Genomic DNA, 12,187 nt, shown 5'->3' with positions numbered 1-12,187 from the left:
CATAATAACTTTAAAAAAAAAAAAAAGGAAGGCACATTTTGTAGACTCAGATCCAGAAGTTGAAAAATTCAGATGAGACAAAAAAAAATGTAGTCTTGCTAATAGCCTTAGGAGCTAACAAGTCCGAAGGATGCTGGTTAGGGGCAGTTTGATATCACAGTGGTTTTTACAGAAACAGTCTAAACCAGGTGTGGCAAAGTATAGCCTACAAGCCAAACCTAGTTCATCCCCCACCTTTTTGGATCACCTGTGACCTAAGAATGGTTTTTACATTTTCAAATATCAACAGAGAAAATACTACAATTAAAATTTCATGCTGTATTAAAGTTATATGAAATTCCAGTGTCAGGGGCCATAATAAGGTGTATTAGAACACGGCCACTGCACTCAGGTTTTATCCATGGTTGGTTACCAGCTCCAACAACAGGGTTGAGTAGCTGGGTTGTGGTAAACACTGCATGGCCATAAAACCAAAATATTTACTAGGTGGTTCTTTAGAAAAGACGATTGACAAACCCTGGACCAGAACTCTAAAAACAGGGAGCGAACAATCACAAGAAGAACCCACTATTCAGGCATCTAAGTGTTTCAGCAGTTTTACATTACAAACAAACTAAAAACTACAGATTCCGGTGCCTGATCTGGGTGATCACTGTTGATTGGAAATGCCCAAAGTGAGATTACAGTGATGCCAGTTGGAACTAAATATGTAGAAATGCACATACAAGTTAGTAAATAAAGAGAAACAGCCTGATTTTTTTAAATGGGAAAAGGACATAAAAAATCCAATTCTAAGAGAAATACAAATGGACATTAAAAATACAAAAAAATATATACTCTCACTAATAAGCAAGTATATTTACATTTAAATTGCATGGATTTTTTTTTTCACCTCTAAGTTTAGAATTGTTTTAAAAGATTTTTACAACAGTGTTGAAAGGAAAAATCCCACTCAGTGAGACTGTAAATTGGTACAATCTTTCTGGAAAGCTATTGGAAAATATCATTCAACATTTTGCTGCACAGCTTTTGTCCAGCAATCCCACTTCCAGGAAATTTTCTACAAATATGTTGAAACAACTACAGAGAAATATATGGACATACATGTGATCTACAGTACTGTTTTTAAGAGAGAAAATTTTGGAAAAAAGAAAAAACACGAAATGTCAATCAGTAATGGCTTAACCAAACTATGGTAACTTTCTATAGTATAACTCAAAAAAAAAAAAAAAAAAAACAGGTAAATCTTCACAGACTAACTGAAAAGGAAATAAAGATCTGATATGTCAATAAAGGTAAATATATATATGTGCACACACATGGGTATACATATGCAAGGGGAGATTAACTTTCAGTTTCTACTATACATATGCTTATATTTGAATTCCTCAAATTTGCTTATCTTTTATAATAAAAGAAAACAGATATTAATATGTTTAAGGTAATACTATGACTTCATTGTTTCTACTTATCTGTAGAGATTTTCTAATACTGATTTTACTTATAGACACTTCTACAGTTAATGTTAAACTACATAACTTATTTTAGCTTATTATTATTTCCACTTTCAGTTAATCCAGTGTGGAATTTTTTAAACAATTTTATATCATCTGAGACAGTACCGTGCTATGATCTGATGGGAAGTAAAAGGTTCTTTTTGTAGGAGTTCCCACTATGACTTTCATTCCAAATCAAAACAAATATTTCCTCATCTTTTCAGATATTATTTAGATGGTACTAGTTAACCACATCAACAGGAATCTTTAGACTATTAACTCTGATCCAAAGGAAAATCCCAAAAGAGACCACAAATGAAAAAAACAATTTATTGCCATTTGACAGGCTTCTAATTTCTATGAGCTTTCAATGTATCTTCTTTAATTCTTTCCAGATCACACCACTTGGAACCATTTTATATTTTCAACCATTTAATTCACCATAAGGGAAAAGGTTTCACAAATTCATTAAACTTTAAATTGAATGTTACTCTTCACTCATCAATAAGTAATACAAAGCTCAGAAAGTCTAGAATCTAGTAAACAATTCCAGTTCACCCTATCTGTGGTTTCTGACAGTTGGGAGTGTGAGGCCGGCTCTGAGCATGGCCTCTGAACCAGACTGCGTGGGTCCGAAGTTGGCTTGAATGCATCATTATGTTCAAACTGCTTAACTGTTTGCCTCAATTTTCTGCTCTGTAAAATGGGACCAATACCCGAGGATTTTTGTTGAAAAGTAAGTAAGATCATATTATCATTTAGAGCAGTATAACTACTAGCTATACGAATTTTATTGGTTTTGACTACATATAGGACTTAAAATTTGGTTTCTTTCCATTTGGCAAATTTCTAATTTCTGAGATCTTTCATTTCATCTTTGATTTTTCCCCACCCGTCATTTGTGATCTATCCCCAAAGGTATACACGGCATCCCACTTTTAACGTCATTCAACAAGAAACATACTAACATCTAACACATGTGAATTTTCACTCATTTCATTTCCTGAACAACCCAACAAAGTAAATACTATTATTTATTTTCATTGTAAGGAGAAGGCAACTGTTTCATAGAAAACATAAATAATTTGCCCAAGGTCACAAGAAAATAAGAGCTGCAATAGAAATTGAACCCAGGCACTCCAACTCCTGAGACAGTGCTCCTAACTTCTCTGCTGGGCATGTTAAGCACATGGATATATAGCAATGTGTGGTCTATTGGATATTTAGTATGGTCAAACATTTTGAAACTTGCCCCATTTGAAAGAACATATTCCCTAACTTTAGAAATGGGCACTGTTAAGTCAGTTCCTCTTTTGAAAGTTTCCCACACTTGGACATTTTGAAAGTTGACCAAAATGTGATTTCCAGTTTTCTTATTATGAAATTTTCTTGTACAGCATTTCCTTATTTAAACTGAAACTATTCCAAACCTCCATCTAGATAATGGCTTTGGAGATTTAGGTTAATTTATACTTAATTATGTAGGTCAAATACTTCTACTTAGAAAGTAAAAATAGTTTATTTCTCCTCCACTGAAGCAAGCAAGAAGATGCATGTTTAAATTATGTTCCATCACATTAATGAAATCCAGAATCTGTATTTCCAAGAAACAATTTATTTGAGTCAAACATACATTTTTTAAACTGTGCCACATTTGGTAGTTCCCACAAAATTATCAGGCATACTATTGCCTCATATTTTAAACATCCAGGGGGACAGGAAATTTTTCTTCTCAGAATCCCAAAACAGGCGATCCCAAAATTCTCCACCAACACAACCCCAGTCTGGTCCAACCCTGTGGTGAAACGTGCAGTAAAAACTATGATGTGAAACTCCATGGAGAACTCCACATTCCCCTCATAAGGTCCCTTAATTTTCCCCTTCCCTTTATCTACCTGGCAGGGAAACATTTCGATTCATTGACAACAAGTGTCTTTACTACATAAAGCAGCAATTACACCCTTTCAAACTTGAAGAGATTTAAAGGATACATTTTATAGACTTTGGCCTAAGGCTGACTGATGAAATTCCTGAGTCTTTAGCAGTTCACATACAGCATTAGATATAGAGAAATTTCCAAAATGGTTTCTAATGAGTGAAATTATCTCCACTGAAATCTGCAGTTCACGCACCACTGCAGGAAGGGGTGAACGTTTCTTAGCGTTTCCTACATACCTGCTACAATTCTAGACAACTGACACTCATTTTGTCTTCTCATTAACACCACGTGGTATATACTCTCATTACATCCAGTATATAGATGAGGAAACTGAGGCAGAAAGCTCTTAAATCATTTGTCTATGATCTAGCACCCAATAATTGCTGGATCTTGGATTCTAACCCCCAAATCTGGGTCTAACAGCCCTGAACTTTTGGAAAATATGTCAATCTCTCTGAGATAAAAGACCAAAAGACTGAGATAAATGTAAAAATAAGAGGTCATCCTACTGAACACAGATTTCTGGACAAAGCAGTCTACAAGAGTGCAGATGATGATTCTGACTTTAGAATCAGCACTTGCTCTCTCCTCCATGGCTGTAGTTTGGGACTAATTTATTTCTTTATCTCCCACCTATTATTAGATACAAGAGGCACTCAAAAATTCCATTGACTGTGTAGATAGAAAAGATAAATTACCAAAAGGTATTAGATGAGAAAATATAAAGATATTCAAGTCACAGTAGATTAACAGCACCTAAGCTTCATATAAAAGAGGCTTATTAGAAAATCTGCAAAGGTTTGAATATGAAGACATTCTAATTGATCACATTACACATGTGAAAATGAGGAAGGAAACCCGGTATAAGAAAGCAGAACAACACTTGCCTCACATGCTCTTCATGGGCCAAACCAAACACTGCCTCAATCAGAAGAAACAGCTCAGGATTCTCCCAAACAAAGGTGAATTTCAACTTTTATTATGAGTGGGCTTGTTTATAAGAGAAAGAAAATGTTCGGGGCGGCGGGGGGGGGACACTTTAAGTAGACATTCTAGAAACCATAGATTATGAGCGTAAGGAAATATGTAACGTGCAGCAATCTGACATGAATTATGACTTCTTAAATGGGTCTTGTTTTACTGCATGTTAATAGGAGCACTTACAAAGGAGGAAGAACCTGTTATTTGGGTTTCATAAGGGTGTAAAAGTAATGGTACTATTGCAGGTCCCAAAAATGTAGTACATGTTTAAAAAACCCTAGCTAGAAACAATATGTGCCTTTTCAACTCCTCTACTGAATGCGATGAGTAAATGTAAGGTGTTAATATGCTACACACCTACATTTAAAAGACTGCTTTTAAACATACCACTCTGAAAATTATGAAATCCTTATTTCCCTTTGTGTGTGTGGTTATCTGTGATAGCGGACACTGGCAACCATGAACACCACAGCGATCAAGAGCTTCAATGGGTCTGAGCAGTGCCCCAGAGACACACGGGTAGCGCAGTTGGTATTCCCAGCCATCTACACGGTCGTGTTCATCCTCGGCATCCTGCTGAACACTCTGGCCCTGTGGGTGTTCCTTCACATCCCCAGCTCCTCCACCTTCGTTGTCTACCTCAAAAATACTCTGGTGGCCGACTTGATAATGACGCTCACACTTCCATTCAAAATCCTCTCCGACTCACACCTCGGACCCTGGCAACTCCGGGCCTTTGTGTGTCGTTTCTCCGCTGTCATCTTTTATGAGACCATGTATGTGGGGATCATACTGCTAGGCTTTATAGCCTTTGACAGATTCCTCAAGATCATCAGGCCTTTTGGAAAATTCTTCGTCCAAAAACCTGCTTTTGCAAAACTGGTCTCGATCCTCATCTGGCTCCTCTTGTTCCTCATCTCTCTGCCAAATATAATCTTGAGCAACAAGGAAGCAACGCCATCAACCGTGAAAAAGTGTGCCTCCTTGAAGGGCCCGCTGGGGCTGAAATGGCATCAAGGGGTGAACAACATATGCCAGTTCATTTTCTGGACTGTTTTTGTCCTGATGCTTCTGTTTTATGTGGTGATTGCAAAAAAAGTATACAACTCTTATCGAAAGTCCGGAAGTAAGGACAGCAAACACAACACAAAGCTGGAAGGTAAAGTATTTGTTGTCGTGGCCGTATTCTTTGTGTGTTTTGCTCCATTTCATTTTGCCCGAGTTCCATACACTCACAGTCAAACCAACAGCAAGACTGACTGTAGGTTGCAAAATCAGTTGTTTATAGCTAAAGAAACAACTCTCTTGCTGGCAGCAACTAACGTTTGTATGGACCCCTTAATATACATATTCCTGTGTAAAAAATTCACAGAACGCCTCCCATGTATGAGAGGGAAAAAGACCACAGGATCAACTCAAGAAAATCAAACCACTCAGACAGATAATATAACTCTAAGCTGATAACTTTATCATGACTACTTTCTATTTAATGGATTAAGACTTCAACAGATAATTGATTTGGGAATCAAATTTAAGCAGTGAAAGAAAAACAGATGAGACAAATGCTTTCTTACATGTTATTACCCTGGTTTACAGAAAGGATTATACAAATTTTAATTCCACATAGACCCCATTGATGAGCAGAATGAAGTATCATTCAGAGAAAACAACTGAAAGCAAAGTGGCCACTAGAGGTCATCTTTTTGAAAGCATTCACTTGCATTTTAGAAAATATTGTGGATAAATGTGAATTACTAAGAAAGACCCTTCCAAAACACTTTCCCACATTCTTTGACATACATAAGTCAAACAACACTATTGCTTTCGTGCCCTACAACTGCTGATACTTGCTGATTTAAAAACAACAAACAAACTTGAAAATCCTTGGATGAAAGCTGAAGCTAGTGGTTGAAAGGGATGTTGGATATGGAGCATCTGGGGAGTTGAAAGAGGGCCAGAAAACCCTGAGAAAGCCTGGATGAAGGAATTTCTCCTTATAAAGAGCCTCTTCCAGTATCAAGAGTACTGACATTTCAGGAGGCACAGATGATTATTAAGCCACATAAAATATACTGTAGTACTTTGCATAGGTCTTCAGTGTGTACAATTTAAGGGCAAGAACACAGGACTGATACTCTTTGGAATTCTCCCTCTGCCCAGCAAATACTCTAATGGCAGCTGAACATGCCAGCTACTGAACAAAGCCTGCCTAGGTCACAACCTCTACCCAGATGCTCATACCGCTGGTGAAAACTAACTACTCCTCCCACTGTTTGGGCATGTGTTAGGGCCCCCATGGCAGATTTCCCTTCACTAGTTAACAATATCCGTAACTGCATCCCTGAAAGATGGCCTGCATTCTTTAAGAAAGATAATATATTTTAAAGACCGAAACCATGTCGTATTTTCTAGGTACCTCCCACAATATTCCCCACAGACCATGAATTACAACTGTTTGAAATACAGTATGTCATTGTTGTGTCATTCTGGGTACATTTATGGAGGGAATGCTGACCCACAATCACTAGCATCCATACTGGGGAAATTTAGCAAAGGATGACTACCTGTTGTTACTTATTTACCTCTACATTTCTTCTTGAATTCCCTGTGTGCTTCAAAACAACTAAAATGCGGTCATCTAGAATTGTGGACACGGATTTATATCTCTAGAGAAAATGCACAAAGGAGTAGTCATGCTCTGTAAATGTGCCTCTGGCTCCAACGCGATCACCATAGCTGAAACCCAGGCCTCTTCCCATGTTTTCCAAGGCGCTAAAGGCCCTGGAACTTCCCCACCTTTCTGGCCTTATCTCCTAACTGCTCTTCCATCCCTGGAACATGACACTCTTATGGATGTTTGTAACTGTCAAAACATGCCTTGCTCCTTTTCGTCCCTGGGCCACTCACTGCACAGGTAAATCTCCCTTTGACCCAATCATGAAACCCTAAGATGCCATCACTTGGCCCATGAAATCTCTTCTAGTCAACCTCCCACCACCATCTCAAACCCAATCACCCCCTCATTGGACTGTTGTCACACCTCAATTATTGTACTTATCACACTGCTTTGTAATTACTTGCCCACACACATACCTACTCTTTTAATAATCTATGTATATTTTTGGGAGCAGAGATTGTGTCTCATTGTGAAATCAATAAATATTTGATAAAATAATCCAAGGTGGTTTTATTTTCACATTCTAGAAGAGCAAAGAGGAAGCCAATTCTCACTGATGCTGTTATTTTCAAAAGGTGATATAAATTCAATGAAAACGCAAGCTCTTTATAGTTGCCTTCCTACAGCATGTACCCAGGGCTCTGGGAATTGGGAGTGTTCCTGGGTTTCCTAGTAAATGAACATGAAGAGAGCAGGATTACTAAACAGGACATGGATAGCTTTGGGGCTAATGTCTGTCAGCATTTCAGTTTTAAAACTACAGACAAAATGCTTTAGTGACGTGTTGTTGGTTTTGGTTAAGAAAAATCTGTAACTGTAGCATATTACAATCTCCAAAACTCTTCTAGAAAATACTCTTAATGTTTTGTCTTCATTCTCTGAAATAAAAGAATGAAATTGTGGTAACTGCTAGAGATGCCACTAAATCCACACTGCCTTTAAGTACATTAAAGCTGCATTACACAATCACATGTAGACTCTAATAGTGCATTATAAATAAATAAATATATATAAAAATATAAATATCTTGATAATATACAGAATTTTTTTTATAAAGATCTTTTGAGGGGCACCTCGGTGGCTCAGTCATTAAGCGTCTACCTTCGGCTCAGGTCATGATCTCAGGCCTGGGATCAAGCCCACCATCAGCCTCCCTGCTCAGTGGGAAGTCCACTTCTCCCTCTCCTTTTGCCCCTCCCCCTGCTCATGCTTGCTCTCTCTCTCCCTTTCTCCAACAAATAAAATTTTTAAAAAGATATTTAAAGATAGAGTTCTAAAATTATGCGCACCCTAAATACAAATATTTAATTCTATTATAGTAACATGATAGTGAAAAGCTGAGTACCTGATTTGCAGAGTGAAAAAATCTATGAAGAACTTAGGGGATGGGTATATTAGAGCCACCTTAAAATCATGTTCACAGAATGCAAAGCAACCGTTTGAAGAGAACTTTCCAAACTAACAATCCCAAATACTAAATTCTACAAAGCTTATAGAATGAGATGCTATACCATAGCCGTTTATGACTGAAACAAGAAAACAAAAGGGGGGGAGACAATAGTTAGCTTTAATATAATCTGTGAGCTCCAAACACAAATAAGAGCTTTTGTAAGAATTAAATATAATTGTTTTAACTGGATGTAAGCAATATGAATATAGAACACGCATTAAATTGGTACTTCGCAAAGTGCCACGGGGAGCAGAACCAGCCACGGGGAGCAGAACACAGACTGCTAAGCCCACCCCCAGAGTTTCTGATTCAGGAGGTCTGGGGTGAGGCCTGAGTTTGCACTAAATTTGCAGACATGACTGATGCTACTGTTCTGGACCACATGTTAAGAACTACTGTGTTAGGGGCGCCTGGGTGGCTCAGTGGGTTAGAGCCTCTGCCTTCGGCTCAGGTCATGATCTCAGGGTCCTGGGATCGAGCCCCACATCGGGCTCTCCGCTCAGCGGGGAGCCTGCCTCTCCCTCTCCCTCGACCTGCCTCTCTGCCTACTTGTGGTCTCTGTCTGTCAAATAAATAAATAAAATCTTAACAAAAAGAAAAAAAAGAACTACTGTGCTAACTGCTCCTTGAGGTTCATACTGAGAACTGAGCATACTGTTCCTTGAGATTCAGAGCTCAGCCTTCTTGGACATGAGTGCACAGGAGTGGAATCTGTTGGCAGGAGAGAGACAAAACTGTTATGAAGCGAACACGGCAGATGTAAGGTGACAGGCAGCGGCGGGGGGTTGGCTACCTGAAAAGTTCATGCCCAGCCTACAGGGGTTTCTACTACTCTGGGCCAACGGTTGCCACCGGAGGGATTTGGGGGCCCAGGGCTGCTGGCTAGCAGCAAGCACAGAAGAACTGACCGGGTGACAACAAACGCAGCACACACTACTTACTCTTCACTATGTATGAGGCAAGTCTACCAAGAGCTTTCAACAGACTGTCCCAGTGAATAATCCCAGGAAGTGCTCAGAGACAAAGAAGTTGAGAAACAGAGAAGCTAAGCAACTTGCATGGGGACCTCACAGCACAGACAAAGCAGAACTAGGACTGTAATTCAGACTCTGGCTTCAGAGCCCATACTCATAACCACTATATTCACCACCTCAGATATTCTAATGTTCTCAAGAGAAATCATAAATCCTATCTCCCGTATTTCCGGCTCCTTTCAAAACTTCCGTAGCCACCTCCACACTCCTTGACCCCACAGAAACAGTTCGTTCATGAGTGGGCTCTGACTAGCCCAGGTGCTGCCAGGTATTTGGCTCTGACCTAGAAGTGAGCAAGAGCTTCCCCGGGCCTCAACACACAAGGACTGCAGTCCTTCTGAGGGCTTGTTATGTGCCAGGCACCATGCTGTGTGCTCTGCAAGGACAATCACCCTCTCTGTTTCTCACTTCAACTCTATGAGAGAGATACCACAGGGCTTCCTGTTGGACGGCAACATAAAAAGAAAACTGAGACACAAAGCAAAAAGATACGTGGCCCACGGTCAGGCCTGGGCAAGCAGAGGCAGAGCTGGGGCTAAAATCCAAGCAGGTGGCCTTGGGCCCAATACCTCGATGGCTCTGCTACACCATTGGGACAAGTTCCTCAAGACTTGACATTACACCCCAGCTGCAAGGATGGTAAGGAGGTGGCTCCTGAAGAGGAAGGGAGAGGTCTCAGTACAAACGAGGTCCGAAACCTCAGGGGCTTGAGTGGTTCAGCCCTACGAGTACCTCCAGCACTCGAGAGGTCTTGAGAGACGTAAAATTCCAAAGAGCGGGTTCACAGATTCACTGAGTCAGTCATGCCTTCAGTGCAGGGCCCTTTGCCTCCCTGAAAGCACTCAGTGGTCAGGCACACATCCCACAACAGATAAAATTGTGGAAGCAGTATGAGAGACATAATTCACTCACCATTAACAACTGAAAGGAAAAGGTAGCTCACTCCAAATGGAGACAATGAGGAAGGGCTTGCAGGAGATGACAACGAGGGCTGGACCCTGAGGAAAGAGACAGAGCATGCGAAAGGGAATGCTGCTAGGCCATGAGCAGTCTGGAGGAAGGCTCAGCTAGGGGTGGGGAAAGTGCTATGGCCAGAGCACAAGGGGCTATGGGGGCTGGGGGATGCAGCACGTGAACGTAAAAGATGAGCCTGGGAATGCAGTATAGGAGCCTGCAGCAAAACGCTAGAGGTCTTGTGTTGGATTGTATAGACTTCTCGATGAACCATGGAAAGTTTCTGAAGTGAAGAACTACACGCTCTTTGCTTGTGCTTTAGGAAAATCAATTTGCCACCAATAGGGCGAGTAAGGAAGAGCCACTGAGGACTGGAGATCGATTAAAGAAGTCTTCCACAGATGCAGGCAAGAGCCAAGGAGGAAAACTGTTCAGAGACAGAGGTTTTGAGTCCAAAACCATCGGAGAGTAGGAGGTTGTATGTAAAATGTATGTAATTAATAGGCAAAATGTATTTTCAATGGGGCCCATAATCCCCACCCTACCCTCCTTACAGTTGAGATTCATTGCTCTGAAGACCATTAGACTGAGTGATATATTAGACCATAAAGGCAAAGAAACAGATTCTGGGTATGATTAAAGTCTCAGAAATGGGTCAAAAAATCTAGCCAGAGGAGACAAAATATGGATCCAGGGCTCTGAAGACAGTGCTAGATCAGATGGCATGAAGAACATTTTTTCTGAGACAGTAAGAAAAGAAATGAGCTGAGCATCCCAGAGTCCACGCCGTGCAGTGTCCTGTACAGAACAGACAGAAGAGATGCCTAGAATGCGGAGTTTAGAGGATGGAAGGTGGGGGCTGACTTAAAAGGAGGAGCAGGAGATCTGGTATACTGGAAACTAAGGAAGAAATAATAGTCAACAAAATCAAACATTCTAGAAAGGTCAAATGTGATGAATCTACAAATATTGAGGTTAGCAGTAACACTGAAAAGGTGGGGTAGAGCCCCATATGTAAGAGGAAGTGAGAGACTATGAGTAACTCTCATCTTGCCACAAAAGACAAATCAGTTTACAAGAGTTCCAAGGAGAAAAGAACAACTGCTGGTACTTTACCTCAGCTTTTTCCAAGGGTTTCTAAGAACAGACAGAGTGGTCCCTTCCTACACCTTGCAGAGCAAAAGCACTCCATGTGAAAAAGCAAACAGAGCAGAAGTGCAAACACACGGCAGGTATAACGCGTGACCATGAAAATCCAGCTTCAGCCAGAAAAATGGATATGCCAACGTTTCAGGCATTAATATTACCTGGGTTTCTGATACCTAGGCCAACACCCCCCCCAACACTCAGCATATTATTCATAGGGAAACCAGGGGCAGCACGGATAAAGACACCAAATGGTAGGGATGGGAGTTGAGAATATAGAGGAAAGTAACAAAAGAGAAAAAAAGAATAGAGAAGAGAAAGGAAATTGAATTTAACACTTACAGTAGTAGGTAAACTAATTTTTTTTTTTAAAGATTTCTTTATTTAGAGAGAGTTTGTGTGTGAGCAACTTGGGGTGGGGGCACGCTCGATGTAGGGCTCCTTCCCAAGACCCCAAGACCATGAGATCAAAACCTGAGCTGAAACCAAGACCTGGATGCTCAATCAACT

General features: G+C 40.2%; 2 protein-coding genes across 9 annotated transcripts in view; one reads left to right on the top strand and one right to left on the bottom strand.

Annotated features, from left to right (window-relative positions):
* The window catches only part of MED12L (mediator complex subunit 12L), a 317,533-nt gene that overhangs the window by 86,499 nt on the left and 218,847 nt on the right, over positions 1-12,187 (bottom strand). The gene's annotated exons all lie outside the window — the stretch shown is intronic.
* On the top strand, positions 4,324-7,578 carry P2RY13 (purinergic receptor P2Y13). Of its 4 annotated transcripts, XM_032852503.1 has the most exons (3): positions 4,324-4,394; positions 4,859-5,575; positions 6,829-7,578. In XM_032852503.1, exons 1-3 carry the CDS (start codon positions 4,328-4,330, stop codon positions 6,858-6,860), a joined length of 816 nt encoding a protein of 271 aa, XP_032708394.1. In that variant the 5' UTR covers positions 4,324-4,327; the 3' UTR covers positions 6,861-7,578. The 4 variants fall into 4 exon arrangements, with proteins under 4 accessions (XP_032708394.1, XP_032708391.1, XP_032708392.1 ...); XM_032852500.1 differs by lacking the exon at positions 6,829-7,578 and having other exon boundaries at positions 4,859-6,281; XM_032852501.1 differs by lacking the exon at positions 6,829-7,578 and having other exon boundaries at positions 4,329-4,397; positions 4,861-6,281.

The sequence above is a fragment of the Lontra canadensis genome, unplaced genomic scaffold (genome assembly GCF_010015895.1).
Source record: "Lontra canadensis isolate GAN:19392208 unplaced genomic scaffold, GSC_riverotter_1.0 scaffold6, whole genome shotgun sequence".
NCBI lineage: Eukaryota > Metazoa > Chordata > Mammalia > Carnivora > Mustelidae > Lontra > Lontra canadensis.
The sequence above is the reverse complement of the archived record's forward strand: the minus strand, read 5'-3'. Positions and strand labels throughout refer to the sequence as shown.